At 38.3% G+C, this 26,448-nt stretch overlaps 1 protein-coding gene across 1 annotated transcript in view; it reads right to left on the reverse strand.

Moving 5' to 3' along the window:
* LOC144636696 (uncharacterized) overlaps positions 1-26,448 on the reverse strand; it is a 366,639-nt gene that overhangs the window by 261,237 nt on the left and 78,954 nt on the right. The window contains exon 19 of the mRNA XM_078495881.1: positions 23,691-23,813. Coding sequence (XP_078352007.1) covers positions 23,691-23,813 — 123 coding nt within the window. The remainder of the gene's footprint in view (positions 1-23,690; positions 23,814-26,448) is intronic.

Genomic DNA, 26,448 nt, shown 5'->3' on the forward strand with positions numbered 1-26,448 from the left:
GTGGTGGTGGTAGTAGTGGTGGTGGTGGTAGTAGTGGTGGTGGTGGTAGTAATAGTGGTAGTTACGTCAACTTTATTGATTAATTTTGCATTTATTTATTGCTCAAATTATTGCATTTATTTATTGCTTCTACCTTGGGCTGGACCTTGTCGGGGTGTAGAAACTTGCGTGGCTCAATGATTTCAAGGGCTGTACTGACTGGGGTGTATACCCCTGGCAGGTTCAACCATGTCAGAGAGGTCTGAGGTGAGAGTCCTGACAAAAGCAGTCCAAACAGTTTCCTGATCTGGAAAATCAGGTTGGGCAGAGGACCAGCAACCCTCTCCCATAAAAAAATAATTGCTACGGAAATTACATCAGTAACGAATGCTATTCGGGATCGGACTAGTGCGACCTGTGACATCCCTGACGAGAGTTTTCTCCACTGGGGTGGCACGACTATGACTGCTTCAGATGAAAGCCGCAAGGAAGCCGGGAGCATGAAAAGGCCGCATGAAACATCTCTCCTTACACCCAAAGACCACTTGAACATAGGATGTTGGAACATCAGGACAATGTATACCATCGGAAAAACAGCGACAGTAATGAAGGAAATGAGAAGGTACAAACTAATCATCCTCGGCCTCAGTGAGGTAAGATGGACAGGTTTTGGGGAAGTGAGGACAACGACAGGCGAGACAATCATCTACTCTGGACGTGAGGAAGGACACCACAGTGGTGTTGCCCTGGCGATGAACGATGAGACAAGGAAATGCATGATGAAATGGAACCCCATCTCGGACAGGATTATCAGCGCGCGGTTCTACTCTAAGTACGTGAAGATGACAGTTATCCAAATCTACAGCCCTACCAACGAGGCTAGTGATGAGGACAAGGACGTTTTTTACGAGATTCTCCAGAGAGAGATCGATGCTACACCACTTCATGACCTACTGATTCTTCTCGGAGATGCAAATGCCAAGGTAGGATCCGATAACACTGGCTGGGAAGGCACCCTGGGTAATGAAGGACTCGGCATCATGAATGATAATGGCCTAAGATTTGCATCTCTCTGCACCGAAAACAGTCTTGTCGTAGGTGGCACCTGTTTTCGGCACAAAGACATCCACAAATACACATGGACATCCCCAAATGGTCGTGACAGGAATCAGATTGACCACATTGCAATCAGAAGAAGATTCAGGAGATCCTTGCTCGATGTCAAAGTTCAAAGAGGAGCTGATGCCGCGAGTGACCATCACCTCGTCAGATGCAAGGTACGCTTAAAACTGGCAAGAAATAGGAAGAAACAGATGTCAAGAACCATCTATGACACTGAACAGTTAAAAGACCCCATACAAAAGCGGAACTTTAGCATAGCTCTGAAGAACCGTTTTGAAGCTTTGGCTAGTGAAGACCTGAGTGTAGATGATGCATGGACTGAGTATCGAGACATCTACCGCAGCACAGCGGCTGAAACTCTTGGGCAGAGAGCAAGGACGAGGAAGGATTGGTTGAGCCCCACTACCTGGAACTGCATCTAAGAAAGACGTGTGCTGAAACACAGCCTCTTAAACTGCCGCTCGGAACGCGTGAAGGAGAAAAAACAGCAAATTTACCAGAAGAAGGACAAGGAAGTGAAGAAAAGAGCGAGGGCAGACAAAAGGAGGACCCTGGAAAGAATCGCAGAAGAAGCGGAAAGGGCAGCGCACCAGAATAACCTGAAAGAGCTCTACATGAAGACCAAACTACTAAGCGGATGCCTCAAGAATCCAAGCACTGGGATACGGGCTAAGGACGGTACAGTCATCATCACAGAGGAAGAAGTGCTTGAAAGGTGGAAAGAACATTTCTACGAAGTCTTGAATGTGGCTTGCGAAGAAACTGGCTTTCCTGAAGGTTGCCAGCTCGACATCTGCGAAGAACCCATAGAGATGGATACGAGCCCCTTCACAATGGAAGAAGTGAGACGAGTCATATCTCGACTGAAGAATGGTAAAGCTCCCGGTGTGGACAACATCAGTGCAGAAATGCTGAAAGCCAGCCCTGCAATTGCCTTGTACCAGCTTCTGAAAATCTGCAACCAGACTCTTGACCAGTGTAAAGCTCCATCTGACTGGAAAAAATCTCTCCTGGCCAAAATGCCCAAGAAAGGTGATCCATCTATCTGCGATAATTACCGTGGGATATCCTTAATATCAGTACCTTACAAGGTCTTCTGCCGACTGCTGCTGTCTAGGATGCAGGAAGGAGTGGAGAAGAGATTGCGACAGGAACAGGCTGCCTACCGGAGAGGTAGAGGAACAACTGAACAGATCTTCATCCTTAGAAACATCTTAGAACAGAGCGCTGAGTGGCAAGCATCCTTGTACATTGGTTTCATCGACTTCAAGAAGGCCTTCGATAGTGTAAGACGTGACAGGCTTTGGAACATCCTTAAGCATTATGGTATTCCTGAAAACTTCGTGAACATCATACGAGAGCTTTATGATGGAAGTACCTGTTGTGTTGTTGAACGTGGGCAGACATCAGACTGGTTTCCTGTAGAGTCAGGTGTCAAGCAAGGCTGTGTAATGTCTGGTTTTCTTTTCAACATCATCATGGAATCGCCCTTTTTATAGACTTCAAGAAAGCTTTTGATACCATTGAATGGGAATTTATTAACAGCTGCCTTAAAAAATTCAATTTCGGACCTGACATTCAAAATTGGGTCAAAATTTTTTATAACAATGTTTCAAGCTGCGTTCTCAATAATGGATTCGCATCAGAATTTTTTACCGTAGAAAGAGGTGTAAGACAAGGTTGTCCCTTGTCCGGACTATTGTTCGTAATTGGCATAGAAATACTCGCGAGGGCAATTAAAAACGATACCACCATAAAAGGCATCAATGTAGGTGAGAAAGAAATTAAAGTTTCTCTATATGCAGATGATACCACTGTTTTTGTACGTGACCTGGATTCTGTTGACCACCTGCTAACTCTACTTGATAAGTTCAAAAACCTCTCCGGCTTAGAAATTAACACCACAAAGTCTGAAGGAATGTGGCTTGGTCAATGGAAAAATAATGCCGAAACTCCTTTTGGCTTCCGCTGGCCGCGGGACCCAATAAAAGCTCTTGGTATTTTATTTTCTTATGACACAAATAAAACTAACGAGTTAAACTTTGCAGAGAAAATTCGAAACTTAGAAAAGACGCTTAACAGTTGGAAAAGAAGAAATTTAACACTTTACGGGAAAATAAACATTGTTAAAACTTTCGGACTTTCTAAATTTATCTATAACGCCTCTGTTCTTGTTATCCCAGAACAATTTATCAAAGAGATCGAGAAATTAATATTCAACTTTATTTGGGATGGAAAACCCGCAAAGATAAAAAAATCAACTATCATCGGTGAGAAAAAACACGGCGGACTCAAGATGACTGATTTTGACATAATGAATAAAGCTTTAAAAGTCGCTTGGATACCACGTTTGCAAACCAGAACTGACACATCCTGGAAGATTATCCCCGAGATTGCGTTGGAAAATTATGGAGGACTGTCTTTTCTGACACACTGCAATTATGATATCAATTCCCTGCAACTTAACCGCCTCCCAAGTTTCTATCACGAAGTCTTAAAACATTGGCAAAGCACAAAACAACCTTTTCAAAACGTTACATCTCCACACAATGAAATAATTTGGAGTAACCGCAACATAAAAATCGAAGGCAAAACACCTTTTTATAAAAACTGGTTCGAAAAAAAATATTCTACGTATTAAAGACCTTCTTCAAGACGACGGTAATTTCCTTTCTTTTAATCAATTCTCCGAAAAATTTCATCTTGAAACACCTTTCACTTTATATTTTGGATTGATAAATTGCATTCCGTCGAATTGGAAATTAGCAATAAAAAGAAATCCCCGGCAAATGCCGGAAAATGAAAATACAACTAATCAAATCTCTACCAAAACCGTCTACTCCGTTATGATAAAAAACGCCTTTTTACCCCCCACCGCTGAAGGCAAAATCTTAAGGTATGGTTTTAATCCAGCAAACATAAACAGAGTTTATGAATTACCTTTCCAGATAAAAAATGACATTAAGATATCAATGTTTCAATTCAAGATTATTCATAATATTCTTCCAACAAAGGTTAGCCTTTTTAAGGCCAAAATATCGGATAATGACATATGCCCTCATTGTCTCACTGACAGACATTCTTTAGATCACATGTTTTTGCACTGTCCTTCAACTTTAGCTTTTTGGAATTTATTTCAAAATTGGTGGTCCAGCAAAACTAAAGAAAATATTACCTTATTAAACTCTATGATTTTATATGGAATTTTTGACAACAAGATTCACATGTACGCTTTAAGCTACACGCTTCTTATTGCTAAGTACTCCATATACTGTAAAAGCTTACACGACGAAAAATTATGTTTCAACAGCTTTCTCGCACACTTAATGGACAAACTTAACATACAAAGAGAAATTGCCATACAAAATAACAGTCTTAATAAGTTCAATCAAACATACGGAAATCTCTTGTAATTTTTTTTTTCTTTTATATTTTTTCCTTTTTTTTTTTTTCTCTGTGCATTATTCTTTTTTTTTTTTTTAAAAAAAACTAAATTCTTTTGTCGTAACTTGTTTTTTTTTTCATTGTAACTAAATATGATAGTTATATGCATTGTTCATAAAATTATAATCTCAAGTAGCTAATCTCAATATCCTGTAAAACGCTTCTGTTATATGTACGCTGTATGGTCTACTGTAACTTAATCTTGTAAATACTATCAACACTAATAAAAAAAAAAAAAAAAAAAAATCATTGACTGGATAATGCAAAACACCAACAATGCAAGAAGGGGTTTAAGATGGAAGTTTACAACAGTCCTTGAGGATCTTGACTATGCTGACGACATAGCTCTTCTCTCAAGCCGGCACAAAGATCTCCAAGAGAAGTGCAACCGCCTCCATCAGGTCTCGAGGTACACCGGTCTTTGCAACAACACCACCAAGACAAAGGTGCTACGAACAAACACGAAGGTTGCCAACCCAAAAAAAAAGTCAGCTCCTTTATCTACCTAGCCCTTTCATGCATGAATTATGAGATGTTATGCAAAAAAATATTTCTTTTGAAAACTAAGTCACTTTGGATATGAAGAAGACACTTCCATGAACCAAATGACAATATCATGTTGCCATGGCAACAAAATTTCATGTTGTTGTGGAACAACAACATGCACTAATGGTCACAAAAACACAAAAGTTTCCTTAGAAGAAAACCTTTAATTATACTTAAATTTATATGCAAAACATCAAAATTGAACAAGACATAATATTCAAGGATTAGTACTTTAAAAAATGCTGACTTGGCAGATACAGGTTCGTCTCAGTTATGTTGTATATTCTACTCACTTAACTTTGTTTTAAAGTTTGAGACTCACAAAAATTATGAAAAACAGGGCACAAATGCCCAAGAATGTTATTGAACAGCATGGAAGACAGTAAAGCAATTTCTTGCTTTAACTAAACAGAGATGTACCCCGCATTTTGTACATTTTATGTGGGAGTAACCAGTTTTACAATGGCGGCAACGCTGTTGTTTGTCTTCAAACACTGGAAAGTGTCCAACTTGATCACGCTGAATATCCTTGGTTGAATTTGGAACTGATGCTGCCTTTCTCTTTCTGGAAGGTGTGGCAACAGGAACAGGCGGAGTTGAAGATGGTCTGCCTCTTTGTCGTGCAGCCTCCCCACAGACTTTTCCTGCCTTACAAAGACTTGCAGCTAAGTCTGCCTGAAACTTCAGCAGGGAAAGCTGATTTTTAGCTGGCACATTTTTCTGATCTATGTGGCGCCTATATAACAGCCAACCATTGACAACAGCCACCCCAATGCTATAAAATACAATATGCATGTAGTATTTTGTTGACCGGTGACGGATCCGATACAAGGAAAGCAGCATATCGCATAGGTCAACACCACCCATGTGGCAGTTGTACTCTACAACCATAGTTGGCCTTTCGATGTTAATGAACCTCCCCTCCTTCTTTGACCAACGCTGTGCTTGGGAAGCAAGATCATTTCCAACATAGTTAGAAACCATTTGGACCAAGCCATTGTCGAACCACCGAAGAACCGTTACACCCGAGTTAGCCTCGACAACATAATCAAAGGAACCACGTCCTTTCTTCTTCAATTCTTTTTCACTCAGCAAATGATCAGCTGCACCTTTTAGGCGATCCTTTCGGATGGTGGCGACAGCCCAAAAGGCATCCTTTTTCAAGCAATTCATCAGGGCTATTGAGGAAAAGAAATTGTCAAAGAATACTTTGTGGCTGACATTTCTAGGCAGTGTTCGAGTCAAGCGATAAACAACATTACCACCCATGAGTAAATTTGGCTGGGCTTCTGCCTTATTTGATTTCCCTGTGTATATCTCAAAATCGTAGACCATGCCACTAACTCCACATCTAGCCCAAACCTTAATGCCCCACTTGTTAGGTTTATTGGGCAGGTACTGTTTTAAACTTGTACGGCTCTTTGTAGGAATTATTTGCTCATCAACAGAGTGGTACTCCTCTTGAGGTACCTGCCTGCATTTTTCCACCAAAGAGTTGATAACGGGTCGTACCTTGAACAGTTTGTCATGATCCTCGTTAGTAACTGGAACCTGTTTGGTGTTGTCATTACAATGAAAATACTGTTTCATTTTTTCAAATCGGTTGATTGACATGACATCTGCCACAGAAGGGACTCTGGTTTCACTGGACCAATACATCCTTATCTGTGGTAATTTGATGATTGACATCATTACCAACACCCCCAAGTACATCTCCATTTCATTATGATCTACACATATCGACGATCCTGTTGATTGCACAGAGTACAAGTTTGTCTGTTCTGCTATGTGATCAATCAAGGCGTCATCGAAGAAGTGCATGAAGTACTGTAATGGCGTGTACTCCTCTACGGGTGGTGGAGGAAAAGGCTCTCCTTTAAAAGTGACATCATACAAAACAGGTTGCCGCTTCCGCCATCGCATACTTTGGGTATTTCCACTGGTACCAGAACTCCCTGCAGCATTGTTTTCTTCAACAGCTCTTTCACCGTCATCACCACCACCTACCTCAGCATCACTTTCGTCACCACTTTCCTCTGTGTCAGACTGTGAGGAATAATTGCTTTCTTCTTCATCTATGTTAGCCATTTCATCTTCGTTAGAATCACTTTCATCATCACTCTCGTCAAAATTCCGCTCAATGACTGTTAAATGATTTCTTTCACGTTGGGCCCGAGCCCTTGCTCCATAAAAGGACCTTGTTGTTATACCAGAAGGGCCAGATGTAGCCATTGCTTTACAAACCTAAAGAGTAAAATATAATGTAGTGAAAAATACAGTACTGTATATATCAGCATAGAATACGTCTAAAGCGTCAAATGTAATAAATCACATGTGAAACCGGATAAAAGGTAAGAGATGAGAAGAAATAGTAATAATAAATTGATATGAACAGAAATTTTTCTGAAGTAAGCTAACATAACAAAGCATGAAAATACAATTTAATGCACAGCAAACTTTCACATAAGGAGGTATTTTTGTTCTTTGTATGATTACACAGGTTCTCCTTCTAAAAACAATATTTTTAAAACATAGAAATATAAAAAACAGAATGTCATCATGTAAAGGAAATTTGACCCCTTGCTGCATGTTGTTGTTCTGGAACAACAAAGAGAATCAACCACGCTTCAACTCGATCATATTCATCACTTCAAATGTTTGTTTCCAAACTAAAAAACAGATCTTCAAAGACGCTAAAAACATTTTTTACAGCTTTCCAACAATAAAATTTGATTCCATAAATAAGTTCCACTTACCTAGATCGTGAGAAGTCCACAGCAAGATCAACAGCACTCGCATGTCTCCGGTAAAAACAACATGGCTTCCACTAAACCCAGTCTTCTCTCTGGGCATCCTATGCTCTTTCCCAGGACCCAACGCTCGTCAGCTAAATACGTATCACGTGGTTGTTTTGTGGAATGTTTATTATGTTGTTGTGGAACCACAAAATGTATGAAAGGGCTAGAAGCCACAATCCAAGGGGAAGGTGGATCACATGAAGACATCAAACGAAGGCTGTCAATTGCAAGAAGGGCGTATGCCACCCTCAATCCTGTCTGGAGATCAAAGATGTACAGCAAGCACACCAAGCTGAAAATCCTCAAGAGCTGTGTGACCTCTGTTCTCCTGTACGGCGCTGAGATGAGGAGGATTACATCAACAAATATCGAGCAGCTAGACGTTTTCCACCGAAAATGTCTAAGAAGAATCCTCGGAATATTCTGGCCACACACCATCTCTAACTGTGATCTCTATGAAAGAACTAAGCAGAGACCCATCTCAGAAACCGTGAAGGTCAGGCGATGGAGATGGATAGGTCATATCTTGAGGAGGGAAAAAGACAACAATTGCCGAGTTGCTCTCACCTGGACCCCTGAAGGTAGGAGAAAGCGAGGAAGACCCAAGATTTCGTGGAGAAGAAATGTGGAAGGTGAGCGTAAAGACCTGGGCTGGACTAGCTGGAATGAGGTGGAACAGCGAGCAAAAGACCGTGAAGGATGGAAGACGTTTCTGGGTGGCCTTATGCTCCAGTTAGAGGAGCGAAGAGGATGAGTGAGTGATTATTGCTCAAAAGGTTTTTGTTGAAAACATGAAGACACTCTTATAATATTAAAGGCCTTCATTTAAATATATGCAAATTTAATGCTTGGGTGGCCTGTGATTAGACTGTAACATTCTCGCACTTATTTACATTTAGGCACTTTATTTCATGTAAATTTGGTTTACCCGTGTCCCACTGGGACAGAGTCTTGTGCGCATAAATTTAGATTTTCAAAAACCGTTATCAGTGGTGCAACGTTCGTTATTGTAAAATTCGGTTTTAATCTTCAAGCTATCTTGCTGGCGATTCGATTCATCCGGGAAAAATTCTGTAAGTTTGTGTTCATCTGTTTTCTTTTTGTTTTATTCCGCTAGATTTGTTGTTAATATTTATTTTGTTGCCTTTCTATTTCTTTCAGGCATACTCGTAGTTGTAAGCTGATAAATAAATGTTGTACGATGTTTGGAGTTCCCGTTGGTTATTTCGCTATCATAATTCGACAATAACACAGACTCAGTGTAACTTGTTTATTAATTAATTTGAGCTTACCAACCCATTTGCTGTCATAAGATGCAAAAATATCTATCTTTATCAAAAATAACATTTAAGAGGCTGTGTATTCATAGACCAGCAAAATACGATTACCTACATTCGTTCAACGGACCTGCTCAAAAACATTGAGTATTTAGGCTGAGTGTGACAGTACCCAAGAAAGAACTCGAACACTACTGGTCATATGAACAACTGGCGTAGCCGAGAAAGTGGAATCTCAGTGCCATAAAAATGATGCCGTATAAATTCAAGCGTGGAAATTTTGAGATGAGATTTTACATTGTCCTTTTTCCGACAATACGGAGTCACCTACGTTTGTGGTTAAATGGAGCCGGAAAAGCCGAACTGTGATGTACTTGGAATTATGGTCGTGGTATGAAGTTGTCGGCCAGTCGCGTGGAACTTTACTCCTCAGTTATCTTCTAAAATTCTCAAATATCACTTAATATTATTTCATTTTGTTTTTTCAAATGCCTGTAATTTTATTTTTTCAAATGCCTGTGAATAAAGTGTGAAGGAAATCGATATTTTTGTGCACATTAGGCAGACAGCCTCTTAAGTTGCTTAATTCTTGCTGAATGCCGAATTATACTACTAACACCAAAACTATAAACTATAAACTTCGCTAGACCTACTCTGTTTATCTTTGTCGCTTACAATTTGCAACCTTTTTTCTAAAATGCAAAATGTACCAAAATAACAGCAGCAATTTCATATCCTTGGGCTACACTAGCTCACTAATGATTAGGCATATCGTTCGATACCATTACCGTTGAATCAACTGATGAAAAGTAGTAGTGTTAATCTGTAATATGTCAAGGGTCATAATCTGGCCGAATTCTCGTTATAAATACAATAAAAAAAATTACAAAAAAGAAAATGCTTTGTACGAATTTTTATTCACTTGTTGCAAAACTCTAAAAAGCTCACTCGTTCACGACGCTCGGCCATTTGTTCGTTTTCCGAAACGTTTAACAAGTTAATGACCGTTCGATCCAGTACCCAACGCGCAACCGCGCTTCCCACGAAAGACAAACTGAGTGAATATTATTGAGTCTTATCAAAAATGCTGAGTGCCAATTTAAAAGTATAAGTCACAAAATACTCACTTAAAGAAACTCTCCCCTTTGGTAGAAATTCTGTTTCCATTTCCACGTCCATGCCTTTATTGTTTGTTATAAAAAACAAATAAAAAAATAGATAAATAATAATAATAATAATAATAATAATAATAATAATAATAATAATAATCTGTTTTTTTTTTAATTAAGTACTTTTCATACAAATTTGAATCTTAGGTGGACCTCGTATAAACGCCGGGTCAAAATTGCTAATTGCCGGGGCGTTTATTCGAGGTCCCGGCGTTTAAACAAGTGAATGTATCTCTTGAATAGCAATGCTATCACATACTAGTACGGTACGCTACGTTGGTAATTTTAATTGATGTTAAAAAAAAGTCCGGCACAACAAAACTTGGATGGATGTTCGCGTTCGTGTTATCAAGACTGACGCACTTTCTTTCTTGGAGCATGTGGAAATCGCGAGGATTCCTCTAGCGTTTGTTTACAAGTTAGAAAAGTATGTTTATAAACAAAGAGGACGTTGGCGACGTTGCCGTTTATGAACTTATTTCTTTGTACCCATAACATTTACTTGCTCCTATATTGTTCATAGTAAATAATAAAGATGGTAAATTTTAAGCTCGGTAATAAATAATGAAGATGAAGTGTTCAACATGACACGAGCATGGGGCAAAGGAAAATTCTGAGTTCCCGACGGGAATCGAACCCATGGCCTCCCAGATACCGGTTGGGCGCTACGAGGGACTCTCACAACGAGTCTCTCGTAGCTCAGTTGGTTAGAGCTCCCAACCGGTATTTGGGAGGCCATGGGTTCGATTCCTGTCGGGGACTCAGAATTTTTCTTTGCCCCATGCTCGTATTACCGAGCTTAAAATTTGTTCCATGCTCGTGTCATGTTGAACACTTCATCTTCATTATATTGTTTATGTTTGTCACAAATCGCGATTCCAACAAAGACGTGCCGTATACTATAGTGCAACGTTTGGTAATAATCATCCTCGGAGATCCAGTGACAGTTTGTCGGGGTGGGACGAAGGGAAAAATCGTCCCGCCTTGACAAACCGCCCCTGGGTCCTGGAGAATTGATCATAGTGAATCAACCTGACAAAATGATAAAAAATTGCTCCTCGTTAATAAACGCCGGACTCGGATTAAACAAACAACTGCAAGCAAGGCTGATCATACTACGTGAAAATAGGCTTTGCGAGACAACACCACGACTGGAACCGATACAGCAGGATTGCAACCGCGGACAGCTGTTTCGTTCTTATTGGAACTCATCAGCGCGGTGTAGCGAATCTAAATGACGCCAGCCCAAAGGCCAACGCAAATAAATTGCCCAATAACCCGTACACTGTATCAAGTTCCGTACTTTGAACTTACTTTGTTTGTTATTTCATTTTATTGCTGATCAGATCTCTCAGTAGATCCTACGAATAGCAGCATTATCGTTTGCGGTCCCTTGCAGTTTTAGTCTTCCGATTAAACACCGGCTTAAAATAAACGCCGAGTCCACCAAGCCAAGTTTGAAATAAACGCCGGGGGCGTTTAATTGAGAAAATACGGTATTAGTCAAAAGAAAATACCACCTTTCCATGCTATGAAAGAAAAATATGTTTCTACGGGCTAAATTTATAAATAAACACCATTATGCCATTATTGGAATATGGTGACGTTGAAAATTTCCGATCTTTGCAGTCATATCTTCTTAAAATGTTGAATTGACAGTAACCGAGTTATCTGTAATTTTCCGAATATTTTTTTTTTATAATTTAAGCGCCAAAATTAGTAAATCCTCCTGTGCTATTGTAATGAGTTCGCAAATCTGAACGGCAAAAACGTGTCATAACTTTTAAGGATTATGTTATTAGTTGAGGAATAGTTTTCCTGCTAAAGATAGCTGTGGATGACGTCAACCTCGAATTTTACAATTTTTTATTGTTTGTCGCTAACCCTTTTTGGATCAGTTTCGCGTAAATATGTCTCAGTTTTTAGCTTGTTCGAGAATTTAAAACCTTACTGCTGCTACCCTTCCCACTAACAGTTTCTTTTACCACTCAGAATACGGACCAGCGCGATTAGAAGCTTTAAGAGTTTCTTGTTTTTTTCTTCAGTAACCAGACTGATGCCCCTGGTCGGCCAAACCTCGAGTCACGCAATGTTTTAAAGCTATAAATCAGTCACCAATTAAAATTTTACGAATGGTTCGGTCAATACTGAGGGACGGACCATTAGAAAAGTGATGGGGGGGGGGGGGGGGTGGGTTAAAAAAACAAACAAAAAATCCATGCAAGCCAAAATGGCAAGAAAACAATTCGTGCAAAGAGGAAGGCAAAGAAAAAAACTCATGTAGAAGGAAAGGTCCTATTAAACACTAAAAATACCTGTCGTCATTTAACACTTAATGAGATCAATTATTCGACAAAATTTATGGTGGAGAATTTGCCTCGTACCCAGGCGCCGCGAGAGCTTTTGGCGAAGCACGCAAAGGGTCAAGGGAAGGCGTGCTGAAAATAGCATTTCCGAGCCTAGAAATTTCAAAATTTTCTGGGGGAGCATGCCCCCAGACCCCCCCCCCCCCTTAGATTGATTGGGATCATAACATTTGTTAAGCTCGTCTCTCTCCAGCCTGCGTACATTGCTTACCAGTTTACTCATTTCTCAAACAGATTGCAAACATGAATGATATGATATATACAGTGGTTTTAGTTTCAGTTGTCAATTCCTGTCAAATATGATTACTGCAGTAATTATTTATGAATTTCTATTATGTATTTGCAGGTTTTGCACATGACTTATGTCTAAGTTTTCCACGGACTTAACACAGAAATATGTGAAAAACTCAAATCTATTATACGAAGTAAGAAGTTCATCCTGCTTTGGTGTGTTAAGAAGCGAAAGAAGATGTACATAGAATTACAGTGTATGATTGGGATTGCACTTTAAAAGCTGATATCAATTCAAAAACCTTTAATCCATTACAGACAATCAAAAATAATTTTTCCTTATTAACTATTTTTGGTAGAAAGGGGTGGGTCATGTAATTTTCAGCCCTCGATCAGGGGTGGGTCAGTCAGTTTTGAGCAAGAAGGAAGGGGTTGGTCACATATTTTTCAGCTCCACTTTTCCAATTGCACCGCCCCTTGACCACCCCCCCCCCCCGCTATACTTATTGACAGTTTCTAAAGATGAAATCAATGAACAACAGCAGTTTTAAAATACTTAAACTATTAAGCAAATAATCAACAAAGCAACATTTATCAAAAACATGGCATTTGTCTGAAAAAAACAACAACATTTGCCAAAAAAAGTTCGAGCAGAGTGTTTCACCTGAAAAAAATACCTGCACAAGAAATGGACTGAAAAAAAAAATCGTGAAAGCCGAAAATTCCCCACCCCCCTATCACTTTTCTAATGGTCCGTCCCTTAGCATGTTTTGTGTGAAATGTTCCACTTTGAAGTGTTTGACTTCAATCTAAATTTTTATGCTTCGAAAGAAAAAATATTTCAGCGGGCTAGAAACTGTAAGTAACCACCGTTACGTTCGCGTCAAAGAATGTACTGAGATATTAACTTTCACTTTCACAAGGCATTGAATAATATCGGCCAGACCTCGAGTTCACACAATTTTTAAAAGCTATTAATTAGTTACTAATAAAAACTTTACTAATCCTTTGGACTTACTCATCATGTTCATTGGGAAATGATCGATTTTTAAGCGTTTTACTGAAATAAATTCGAAATTTCCACGTCATTTTATGAATGACGTAATGGTGTTTATTTATAAATTTTTGTGGAAATTTTGACCAAAAGAAAGAAACTTTGGCTGCAATTACTCAACCGTGAAGTGACACACTCGGTGTTTCATATCATTTTGACTGTCAGTCGCTTTTTTCAACCCTGCCATAATACTCACTCACTCACTTACTAAGTTGCTTACTTAATTAAAAAAGTAGTTAGAAAAAGCTTGTGTCGTAAAAAATCGACAAGCGACATGTTTGTTTGTTTGCTTGTTTGTTCGTTTGTTTGTTAACCAGGCTCCTGTGTTAATATAACTTATTTGATTGCCTACACCTTTTCTGTTCTTGTGATCAGTCACTTACTATCCGGCTCCAAGGCTCTTCCACGCCGCTCCAAAGGTTCTTCAGGTTTTGAAAACTTACTCTTTCTGCAACAATTCTTCCTACGATGCAAATCAAATACTTTGAAATTAATTTTACATTTTTTAGGCGGTTTTCGCTTACCACTCGGTCCGGCCAAGCTGCATATCAATGATGATAAAACACTATTATACATATAATTGATAATTTTGCTCTTACGCCTCTTACGCCTTTGCTTCACGAAACGCACTTAAGAAGCTAAAGTTGCTAACGCCACGAACGACTCTAACGCTTCTTTCGTGCTCTCCTTACTTTAGTATGTCTTAGTATTTTAATGTAAATAATGTTCCCATTTAGTGTTATTTTACTGCTACTTAAGTAGACACTTAAATAAAGGATTTCATTCATTCATTCATTCATTCATTCATTCATTCATTCATTCATTCATCCATCCATCCATCCATCCAAGTGTTTGTTATTTAGTAATTTGTTAGCATAGTTGTTATAACACCTTTATTGTAACTAGACCGATACCTCCCTTTGGAGTGTAAGGCCCAATAAGATTTACTGTTACTGTTACTGTTACTCATTCATTCATTCATTCATTCATTCATTCATTCATTCATTCATTCATTCATTCATTCATTCATTCATTCATTCATTCATAAGACATGAATTATGTTCTCACGTTTCAAAGGTTGATGTAAGGTACATATATTTAAGTGGGAACGAGAGGATTAAGTACTACTTAGAGCTGAAAATAAACATACATCCAAAATAGTAGGTAAATATATACATTCAATGTTTCAAAAAAGGAAAGAGCTTCTTAACTTACAAGCACAATGAACATTATAATTTATTTTATTTTTACATTGACATTATGAATTGTATAAGAATCTAATTTTTGTTATTTCTTAAATGTATTAGTAAATGTTAAAACCTTTGTTGTAAACGGACCAATACCTCCCTTTGGAGAGTAAGGCGCAATAAAGATATACTATTACTACTATTACTATTCATTCATTCATTCATTCATTCATTCATTCATTCATTCATTCATTCATTCATTCATTCATTCATTCATTCATTCACTATAACGCGAGAGTGCTGTGCACGCTTAAGCATGAACCATTCGCATTAGTTCGTGTATGCTTTTTAAGTTAACATAAACGCCAAGTTATACTTTGAATGCTACTCATTGGAATTGCGGCGAATTTCCGAAAGCCACCCGAATGGGGAAGCACTGAATATCGGGTATTAAGGAAAATAAAAGAAGATGGAGCGCATCTTATTGCTTACACCTTCTGGCGGAGGCAGTATACCGCCTGTAGTCAAATTGGCTAGTTGTACCGCTAACCAATTGATCCCAGGCTCCCATGCCTCGTTCCCCGTTCCTCGTTCCCCATTCCCAGTTTTAGTGACATCCAACATTATCGCTCTTGAACGCCAGATTTACTTTACGTTTGTCGTTTGAAATGGCCCGGATATGGTTATTATCGCTGATTAAACAATAAAATGCTGAAACATTTTTTATTCGTTTTGTTTTCTGCATTGCACAAATACTCGGTCATTACCTTTAATCCTATAAAAAATACTGAGAAACATGAATAAATTGCTTCGCATATTAGATAAAACAGTCAAAACTCTTTTACCGCAATCCCGCAACCCACTGGTAGTTCTACTGTTGAACCCGTGTCAACATGTAAGACGGCAAAGTCTAAAGATAGAACTACAAGGCGTGGGAACGGAGCTAAAAAAAGTTTTAGTCCATATTAGGTATTTGTACGATTTCGTTTTTCGTTTTCTTGCAGAAATTACGAGAAAGCCAATTCTTTGTACTAAATGTTAAATATTCGGATGAAATAAATGTCAAAACAGTTTGAAATCCCGGAATTGCTGGCTTAAAGGCAGCTACACGAGTGATTAAGCTCTAATACATGCTAATTCGGGAAGACTGAAATACGCCTAGAATGACCGAACAGATATTTGATAGCGACACTGTAAATTTTAAAGCAGTTCAAACAGCTTAAAAAGTATTTAACATTTGGGAAAATACCGTTATTGGCTGAACCTGGAAAAAAGTATTTTGATATTAATTTTACAGTACTTTCACCGACCGTCGCTTGGTCTGGCTAAACTGTGTTGCAACGATGATGAAAACACACTTATCATAATTATTCCACGCTCTTACTTTGGCACAACGTCTATAAGCGATATATCAGTCCCGGTCTTCGCCTTGTGTTCACAATTTAGATACGTTTCACAGTGCCACGTTTGAACTGATTCTACAGAAAACAAAACTTCACTAACCTGTATCCCAGTTTCAACGCACAGGAAGTTCGATGAAATGCGTACGAAGTAAAGAAAAAAACGATTCTTTGAATTTTATTCCATCATTATGCTTGATTGACAGCTTAACAACCCGCCTGACACTGCATATTTAATTCGATGTTAAAGAACTTAACATACCGCAAAGCGGAAGGTTCAGCTCAAGTAAAAATGTTCCTGTGTCATTCTTTTTTGTTTTAGTTATAGCAATAAAGGACACTTAGAAAACAGAAATGGAAAGAAATCAATTAATTCTGGATTTACGACGTGAGTGATTTTGTGTTCAATGCCACCATGTTACGCCTTTTAGTTCACTGATTCGTTAATCCTTTTATTAGGCAAAAGGAACCCGCTGTCAGCCATGGAGAACATTGTTATTAAAAGTGTGTTACCAGCAGCTAGGCGGAAAAAAATTACCACAGTCTACGTTAAATTTACTCAAGGACTCCTTTTCTAGAATACGAGAAGCGTTATTTCTTGCACTCGTTCGTTGTAAGAACTATACCTTAAAAGTCGTGTATTTAATACGGTAAAGGAAGTGGTTTAAAAGTGTGTGCGTGCATTAACAAGCTATAGTGGCATGGCGACCCCGACGGCGGAGCCACTAAGGACTAATTGCAATTTTGATGTATGCGGCATGGTTAATTTGTTCCAAATTTAGACGCTTTACTGCCTTAAGCTACAAATCCTGAACAATTGTGATCAGTGAACCAAAGAGCGTAATAACAAACAAACCAGGTTCTAGAGAGATCGAAAAGAAATGTTACGTGAGTATATATTTGCTCGATTTATAATATAGACGAATGATCGGTCTGGACGAACTTGCATTTTGATATGGACTGCTTTTCTAAAAAACGAGTAGTGTTATTTCTTGCAATCGTTCGTTCTAAGAACTATACTTAATAAAACGGTAAAGGAAGTTTCTTCAAACTTCGGTCTAAAAATGTGTGTGTGCATTTAGCAAGCTATAGTGGCGTGGCGACGGCGACGGCCGAGCCACTAAGGACCAATATCAATTTGATGTATACGGCACGAACAAGATGATCATGATCAAGCAAGCAAGCAAGCAAGCAAGCAAGCAAGCAAGTAAGAAAGTAAGTAAAGTACGTACGTAAGTAAGTAAGATCTTTATTTAAAGAGGTAAAAGCTAAAAAACTGTTTAAAAACTTTGTATAGTTAATTAGTTGTTGTAATTAACTCTTAAACTGGATGTCATAGTAAACCTCTCCAAACAGACTCGCATAAGGGACAACCATACAATCACATTAACGTTTCAATTTAGATTCATTATCTGCTAACTCAACGCTCTAATTTCAATTTTCTTTCAGAACTTATTAAATCAATTACAGCAGATTACATGATCTAAATATTCAACCTTTTAAAACAAATTAGACTTAAGATAATCATATTTTATACTTTTGCCAAGGTTTGGTTAAAAGTAAAAGTTATGATTGTCTTCAGATTTTATGCAAATTAGGCTTCGAGCCCTGCCATATGTTACATGTTTATCAGGAACTGAAATAGATAGCGATAGATAACTTTATTACAGTATAAAAGCCTTGTAGCATGGGATATACCCATACTAATAAGGAGACACAACTAAAAAAAACTAACTAATACTAATGATAATGCTGGTAAATATATAAATATGTGTATATAAAAATGACAATCTTAAATCTATGATTAGGAAACTATGGTTCTGTTAGAAATCTATTGTTAAAAACTATAACTATGTGTTGCCTCAGTGAATAAACTCAAACGATTTCACATTGCAGGTAACATAGCTGTAACTAGTAATACAAAGACGAGCTAGTCGCTTTACGATGCCTAACTTTTCGTTAAGAAAAAATTTCGATTGAGTGTCAAAAGCTATCCGGAAATGCATTGGTTTTGCCTCACTGCGCTCTATGATTGGTTCAAAATCTCGCGGCACCTACTCAACCAATCAGAAACAAAACCGAAACCAATCGTGCTTGCTCGAACACGTCCTCCTTCCCATTATGGTGCTTACGTGTTCTTGCTTCGAGATCTGATTGGCTCACTAGATTGTCCGTGTCCTTTGTGATTGACCAGAGTGATTACTTTGTTTTTACGACACTCAAACGAAAATCACTCCGGCTAAGAGACCTACTCAGTTACAGATGATAGGTGCTTACTATCTTTTTCATATATACTTATTTTATACTTAGTAGAACTAGAAGCGTAAACTTAAATTATTTCCAAGGGACTCTGTACATAAAACACCCCTGCGTGCGTGTTGTGTAAGACGAATTTTACCTTTCTAATATCAGAGAACATATTTCCATTCAGGGTAGAATTATTTTTCACTGGATGGTTGGGTGTTTTGTTAATATTTCTTGCTGTCTGTCAGTCTTGCTAATAAGGCGTCGAGTTTCTCGTTTATTTCATCCGTGTTCTTTTTAGCGTCCTTGACAAGCATTTCTAACTTCCGGTTTGTCTCTTCCAAGCTTTCCCTGTTTCTTTCCACCTCTTTGACAAGCTCTTCTAACGAGGCGTTAACGTTTTGGTTTGTCTCCTCAGGGCTTCTTCTAACTTTGCTGTCAAGATCTTCAACTTCCCTCGGGCACATCTAAAAAGTGTTGTTAAAATAAACAACAAACATACATATTTTATTGGCGCTCCCTAATTTTTTTTTCAGCTCGGTTGTTTCTTAACCCCTTCTACTACTGTACTCTTCTAACAAAATATATAAAAAATGTTTCTCAAGCCAAGGCGAAACGGGAACTATAACGAGAACTAGAATGTTCCATGTTCCATGTTTTCATGTTGAACGGGGATGTTTTCAACTATTCTCAGCTACAAGGCAGTTTTCACATGGCTATCCTACGAGGGTGCGAATAGACATTTAACTTCATGCTTAAAGTACCGTCCTCGATTAAATGTCGCCCTCTAATGATTTCCGGGAGCCAAAAAAAAAAAATATAGGCGCTACCCTCAAATAAGCACCACAGTCCTCAAAAACGTACGGCGCTAATTCGACTAGACCTGCCCCCCGATGCCCAAACATAACTTCGATCGGGAAAAAATCAAGGACAATGATAGTTAAAACCGAGTTTTGGTTGTTGTTGTTGTTGCTATTGTTATTGTTGATATCGTTTCAGTTGGATATAAATGAGTTGTTATGTTTCATTCAAAAATCAGGCATTAATGATTTTTTATAAGCGCCGCATCAAAAACTAAAAAAAGAATGTGCCAAGCAAGCCAATACTGTATTCTTCTCCCACTCAACTGAAGAGTCTGAAACTTGATCCGAAAATTTCTATAATGACAACGTAGCTGTACAGAGATCTGTGTAGTGTCACTGATCGGTTCTCGATTGATTTTAATTTTCGCGCGGGTGTCACAAACAGTCCGAGACATTACACGATCTCTGTGGAGCTACGGTGTATAAGTATGGAATTTTTCAGGTCAAATCTCAGACTTCTCTCTGGCGGGGAAAGAATTCAGCACGTGAAGAGAGAAGTCTGTTTCCACAAGCAATCATATCAGAGTCAAACTTTCAAAGCAAAAGACGCTCATAAGCCCCAATACTTAATTTCGGCTTCTGTAGGAAAAAGTGGCTAAGAGTATTGCTACTCGTCATTTAATCAATGGTAGTCTATGTAAAAATCAGTGCTCTTTTATGGTCAGAGACGTGGAGACGCACAAAAAAGGCACTACAAAAGATCCAAACGTTAATAAACAGTTGTCTGAGACGTATCTTTAACATTTGATGGCCTAAGAAAATTCGCAATAAGGAGCCGTGGCAGCGAAGAGATCAAAAACCAGTGGGCAGGCAGATTTTAAAGGGAAAATGGGGCTGGATTGGCCATATCCTGCGGAAAGAACCAAGCAACATCACTCGCCAGTCCCTGACTTGGAACCCCCAAGGGAAGAGAGGGAGAGGACGACCCAGAACCAGCTTGCGACGCGATGCAGAGATTAGGATAATGGGTTACACCTGGAAAGAAGTTTTCGAAAAGCCCAAGGTCGAGCTCGCTGGCGAGCTGTTGTCAATGGCCTATGCTCCACCTGTAGCGATGGTCAGTCAGTCAGTCAGTCAGTCAGTCAGTCCATGCAAAATGTTGTCAAATTTTTCCGAATAATTTTCCGGTTCCCCTTTTTTAGATTGAGAGAGGCACTGTAAGAGTGAAGTAGGTTGCCAAAGAACACAATACAATGACCCCGACAGAGCTTGAACCCCGTACCCTCGATCAGGTGTCGACGCGCAAACCATAAGGTCACCGCGCCTCACAAGAGGGAAAAACTGAGTGAACCGAAATATTTGCGAGACCACAAGGTAAAGACGGCGTCTTCGAGCGCGCCGTCGTGGTTTACTCGAGGCACTCGATTCGCTTCTCGTGAGACAAGTCAGGCCTCGATTACCATTCTTAATTCTTACCTTTGCCAACACACTACACCCGTCAGTCATGCCAATATAAGGGTATAACGGTTTATCAGAGTCCATGAAAACCTGATCCTCTCCTTCTTTGGTCATTATCTTTCTTCCGTTCAAAGAAAACAAAACTGGAACTTGCATTTTTCCGTCGATCACTTTTTCATTCCCAAAGATGACCGTACAGCGAATCCGGTCACCTCGACGGGCCATGACAGGTCCTGCAAAACATATGCAACTGATTACTACTGCAAAACGTCTGCAACAGATTATTGCTACCGGGGAAAGATATATTAATATTAAAATGATATTCTGGTACAATAATTACTTAGGTGTGCATAATGTACGACCATAGAACTAGTAAATTTTAACGCCGCTATTGACCGCAGCAAACTTGAGCGTAAATTTAACCGCCGAACAAACTCAGTCAAACTCAATGGGCACTTGATATCTGAAAATACATTATGCTAATGCTTATAGTTCGTACGTTAAACTCGAATAGCGGACTCTTTTTATTTTCAGACCTTACTTTTCCTTTTTGCTAAAGTTTCTAACTACTTCTGTTACGCGTTCGTAGCGTTGTTGCTGTTATAATTCTGGCGTGTTCTTGGGTGTTTTTTCGTGTTAAATCGCACCCTAAGCGTGAGAGACCAAAGAGAGAGTGATAAACCCCTTAAAAAATTACAAAAATGGTTTTGACTGAGGAAGATTGAGACTTATCACAAATGATAAACTTGAAAATAGACCAAATGAAACACTGCTTTATATCACAGAGTTTCTTCTTTTACTACTTTTTTATAAATACCTTCAGTTTCTTTTTTATTATTATCTTGAAAGATAATTCCATCATCAGTATGGTACCCCACAGATCCACTCTCCCATCCCGGCATGGTGCTCGTGTCATAATCCTTATTGACCACTCCCATTCCCAGCCATTGTTTCTCCCCAGTTTCTAAAATGACGACCTAAACGGCAAAAGCATTTTCAAAAACTCTTCAGCTGAGCTTCCAAAGTCACAGGGCTAAACAGAACACCGTGTCCAAAACAGGACAAACCAAACCTAATGAAGGATAATTGCTGATTAATTGAAATACACATTGTTTATACAACTTATACAACTACTCCAAACTCGCAAGTGCTTCTATATTTCCAGAAGCAAATGTTCACCGTCTTCTTTATTCATTACCTTGATGTCAATTTATAGCAACATGACTTTCAGCCAATCGAAACATCATCAGAAAGCTATTTTCTTACGCTTTATAATGTCGTTTCATATGTGAACAGAGGAGTCAGTAAATAACAATTTACTGCAGCAAACCATGCAAACGTTACACAGTCTATAATATTATAAGTACTCAGTTTCATGTTTTTCTAAAGTCACTCGAGCTTTCGTCGAGAGAAGTGGCAGTTTTCTTATCCTGCCAATCCTTGCGAAGTGGGCAATTTAGCGCAGAATTATGAGTGCCTTTTTATGCTCTTTAAGAAGTTTTTATTATTATTCAATGAATTTGTCTTCAGTGGAATTTCAGTGAAAACCAGTCAATTTTTACAATTGATATAACACGTAAATCAATGCTATTTAATTCAATTGAGTTTATTTAGTGGCTATCAAAATGAATCAACTCGTAACGGAAGTCGACATTAAACATTGAGTACGTTTGTTTATTCAAAGGGTAAGAGTATTTTCGTACCTGTAGTGTGCTCTCACTTCAAACTCTATCCTTACATTGTACATCACTTGCATCAACTAACTTGGTTATGGAGTGTTGCTTCTCACCAACATGTACAGCGTTTAACCCTACTTAGACCGGGCTTTTTTGGACCTTCTTGGGGGAGGGGGTGGCTTTAGAAGCCCCCTCGTCACTTCCAGAATATTTAAGCAATCACAATGAAACTTATAGGATGTATAGTATGTCCAAACATCTATCTTTTGGTATACGTCAAAATTTAATCGTCACATCACGTGATAATTACATTATGATGTCAAAGCAGCCGCCTTCTTGGATTTCAAAATTTTTTCAAAACGCCAGAAAACCATCCAAAATCAATTCAAAATACTCAGAATCAATAAAACTGTTCTTAAAAACCGTAAAAAGGAAAACTTAATTGCCTTAAAGTTAGTTTCCATTAATAGAAACACGAGAATTATAAATTTTTTGAAAACATGCCTGTCAAAATGCCATTGCCATGGTGATTTGAAGTCCCTGACACAACAACCTATCCTCTCAAATTATTTCCAGATAAATTTTAGGTAAACTCGCAAAGTTTGGCAGCGTTTGGTCGAATCTTGAAAAAGTTATAATCGTTCAAAGTCAGCGCGGGCCTCAAAAGACCCCCCCCCCCCCTTACACCCGGTCTGAATAGGGTTAAGAACAGTTTAAAAACATTAAATCTCACGGGAACTATCTTTACAATTTTTACATTCTCACTTAGCTCGACAAAATATTGTTACCATGACTATTTTAATTCGTATCGTTTTTTATTATAGTTTATTTTGCGAAGTTTTTTATTTTTTTTATTTCGTGCCGTTCCTGTAAACTAGCCTGAGCATTTAAGCTTAGCGTACCGACGACGTTAAATAATTTACTTACTTTACTTACCTCAAAATGAGGAAACTCGGCAGAAAAGTGTTTAAGATATCTGGCACCGGGGTGAACTTCGTTCTCACTTTCACAGGTTAAAAGGTGGCATTCTATTCGTATGTCCGGGTGGACTTTCCACATCTTGGAATGATAAGAAAATAAACCGGGAAATTAGCTAAAGCAAGAATAATACACATCTTTCTTTTCTACAAGAACAATTTTTTTAAGAAATTCGAGGCCGAGAAAAGCTAAAATTATTAAAAACACAAGCTAACATACTCAAGGTTCGAATTTGGGTAAGAACATATGTTTTTGTCGATTTTTTGTGAGAGTGAAAAACATGAACAAAATTAGTGAATTATGACACCTCAGTTCCAAACCAACCTGAAACCAACATTGTTATATTATAAAATCCAAAATGGCGACGCGCGGGAAATTTAAAAGCAATAATCGTTTCTTCTTTTTGTTGCAATAAAATATTATTTCTTGCTTTTCCTGTAAAATTAGGCACTATTTCAAACAATCCAACGTCAAATTGTCGTAAGAGTGGAGGTTCCCTTTAAGGCAGATTCAAGTCACTAAGGGTTTACAATACCACATGGAGTAAAATCCACTTTTTTAAAAAAGCACTTTAATTGCAACTTTTTCTCTGTGAGCCACATCCAAAATAATGAAAAACCTGAAGAAAATAATATTATTGCGTTCGCCCTTGTAGTAACCGGCGAACGTGTTCGTTTTAATCGTCACACATTCTTGTATTGACCATACAATTCACCTGATGCAAAATAGTCGTAGTCTCAAAGAGACCTTTGATAGCCGTTTAGTTCTATGCATAACAGTGATGGTTCACAGTTCAAATATATGTTACTTCATATATTCACAACTATATCTTCACTTTCCACAGGTATATAACCAGTCTAAGATATTACATACGAATCCTGTTATACTTGAAAGGTATCGATATTCTCTATATTTACCTCTGGGCCATTGCACAGCACTCCTTGATCACCGCCCTGGGATGTGAATGTCGTACAAAGAACCTGACTGACCATTTGTCGGTTTTTCTCTGTTTCATGCAGCACTCGCTCAATTTTATCCTCATCTAAATGAAAAATAATAAGATCACATCACTTTTTGTGATGAATTGTATTTTTTTTAATATAAACACACTTAATTGATACACTTAAAAACAGGTACATTACTTACACTATTGGAAATTATACAATGTTATTAAAATTTTCTATTACATTATTAAAAAAAACACGACAACTAGATGAACAAACAAAAAAGAGTCGACAAAAGAAATGAAATCACAAAAAGTACAAAAAGGAGTCTATGCATTAGCTTTAAGTATTACAATTTTTTTAAAAAAATACACTTCATGATGACGTGTATCTTAACTTAATTAATTGCGATTCTGAGACGTCCGTGATAGCAACTGATCTAAATTGATATCTTCTTTTTTCTTCTATCTTTGGTGTTAAAGTGATTTCTGTCGTTTCTCCCTTCAAGCTACTGACTTTGACGGACACCCCAAGAATAGCATTTAGTCATATACGTATATGTATTTGTGACGACGATATAATCAAAGTTTTTGCATGTTTCAAAAACCAAATTTAATTTAATCTTATTGTTAGAGTTTTATAAAAGATATTACTTGGCTTTACACTAGAAGCTAAGTTAGTTTCAAGTCAGCATTTGAATCAAGTGCACTTAAAAATCTTAAGTCGTATTTTACAAAATCTGGCTTCACACTTGATGACTAAGTATATTACTTGAGGTACAAGCTGTCAATCATCTTTCGCGGGGTAAAATCAGTCACGCATAATTATCACAAACACGATTGCACGCTTGTGAAATCATGAGGCCTTTGCAAAAGAGAATAGTTTTTTGTAATTTCCTATTCAGTATTTTGTCGTTACTTTTGACCCAAAGAATTTCAACATTACAAGAAATGCACAGGTACTTTGTTATTAACGAGTACGTGGCAGCAACGCAAAGGAACAAGCGACATCTTCTGCTTTTCTCAAGAATGGTTCGACAACGTGGTTTTCGGCAAAGAAATCGCCGCAGGGCTTGGGCTTGGCCTCGTCCGCATTTCGTGGTAGAAATGAAAACCGATGGTTAAAGCCGTCTCTGAAAAAAAGGAAGTTAAAATAGGATTATAAGTTTATTATAAGTTTAACCATATGCATCGACTTTTCTTTTCTTTCTTTGTTAACTTACATAAGAGACTCTTGCTCCTCCGAACACCAGCCGTCCATTTTGAATTTCTTCTGATTTCAGCTGGCAAGTTGTTTTTCAAAATCGTGACAACGCTGCACGCGCGCGCTTTCAGTTGGCTTCCATTTCCTATTGGTCAAGTGCGTTCTCAAGTGTGGTGTAGACCATACTTGGCGGCATACTTCGGCTTCTTTGAACTACGAAAGTTTCCATGGTCACCAAGAAAAGTTCAAGTAAGTACGTTTTACCCCTTCACACTCAAAGTAGGTTCCAAGTGCACTTAGACTATACTTTAAGCTCTAGTGTGAAGCCAAGTATTATTGTGCCGACCGCTTTCTTCATATTAATTTTGAAGATTTTACACAAACGACTAGTTTGCCGAAGTCTTTATTCTTCAGGTATGTCACTGACTTCTTTCCCTTTTCCGCCGAAAAAAACCGATAACATGTCTTCAAGTCGCCTTGCGTTTTAATTTTTGTATTAGGTGGTTGTTGTGGCAAATAAAATTCACGAAACTCGTTAGCATTTGTTGATTAGTTTATTCAATACCTAT

This window comes from Oculina patagonica, chromosome 13, assembly GCF_052425735.1.
Source record: "Oculina patagonica isolate OP01 chromosome 13, crgOcupat, whole genome shotgun sequence".
NCBI lineage: Eukaryota > Metazoa > Cnidaria > Anthozoa > Scleractinia > Oculinidae > Oculina > Oculina patagonica.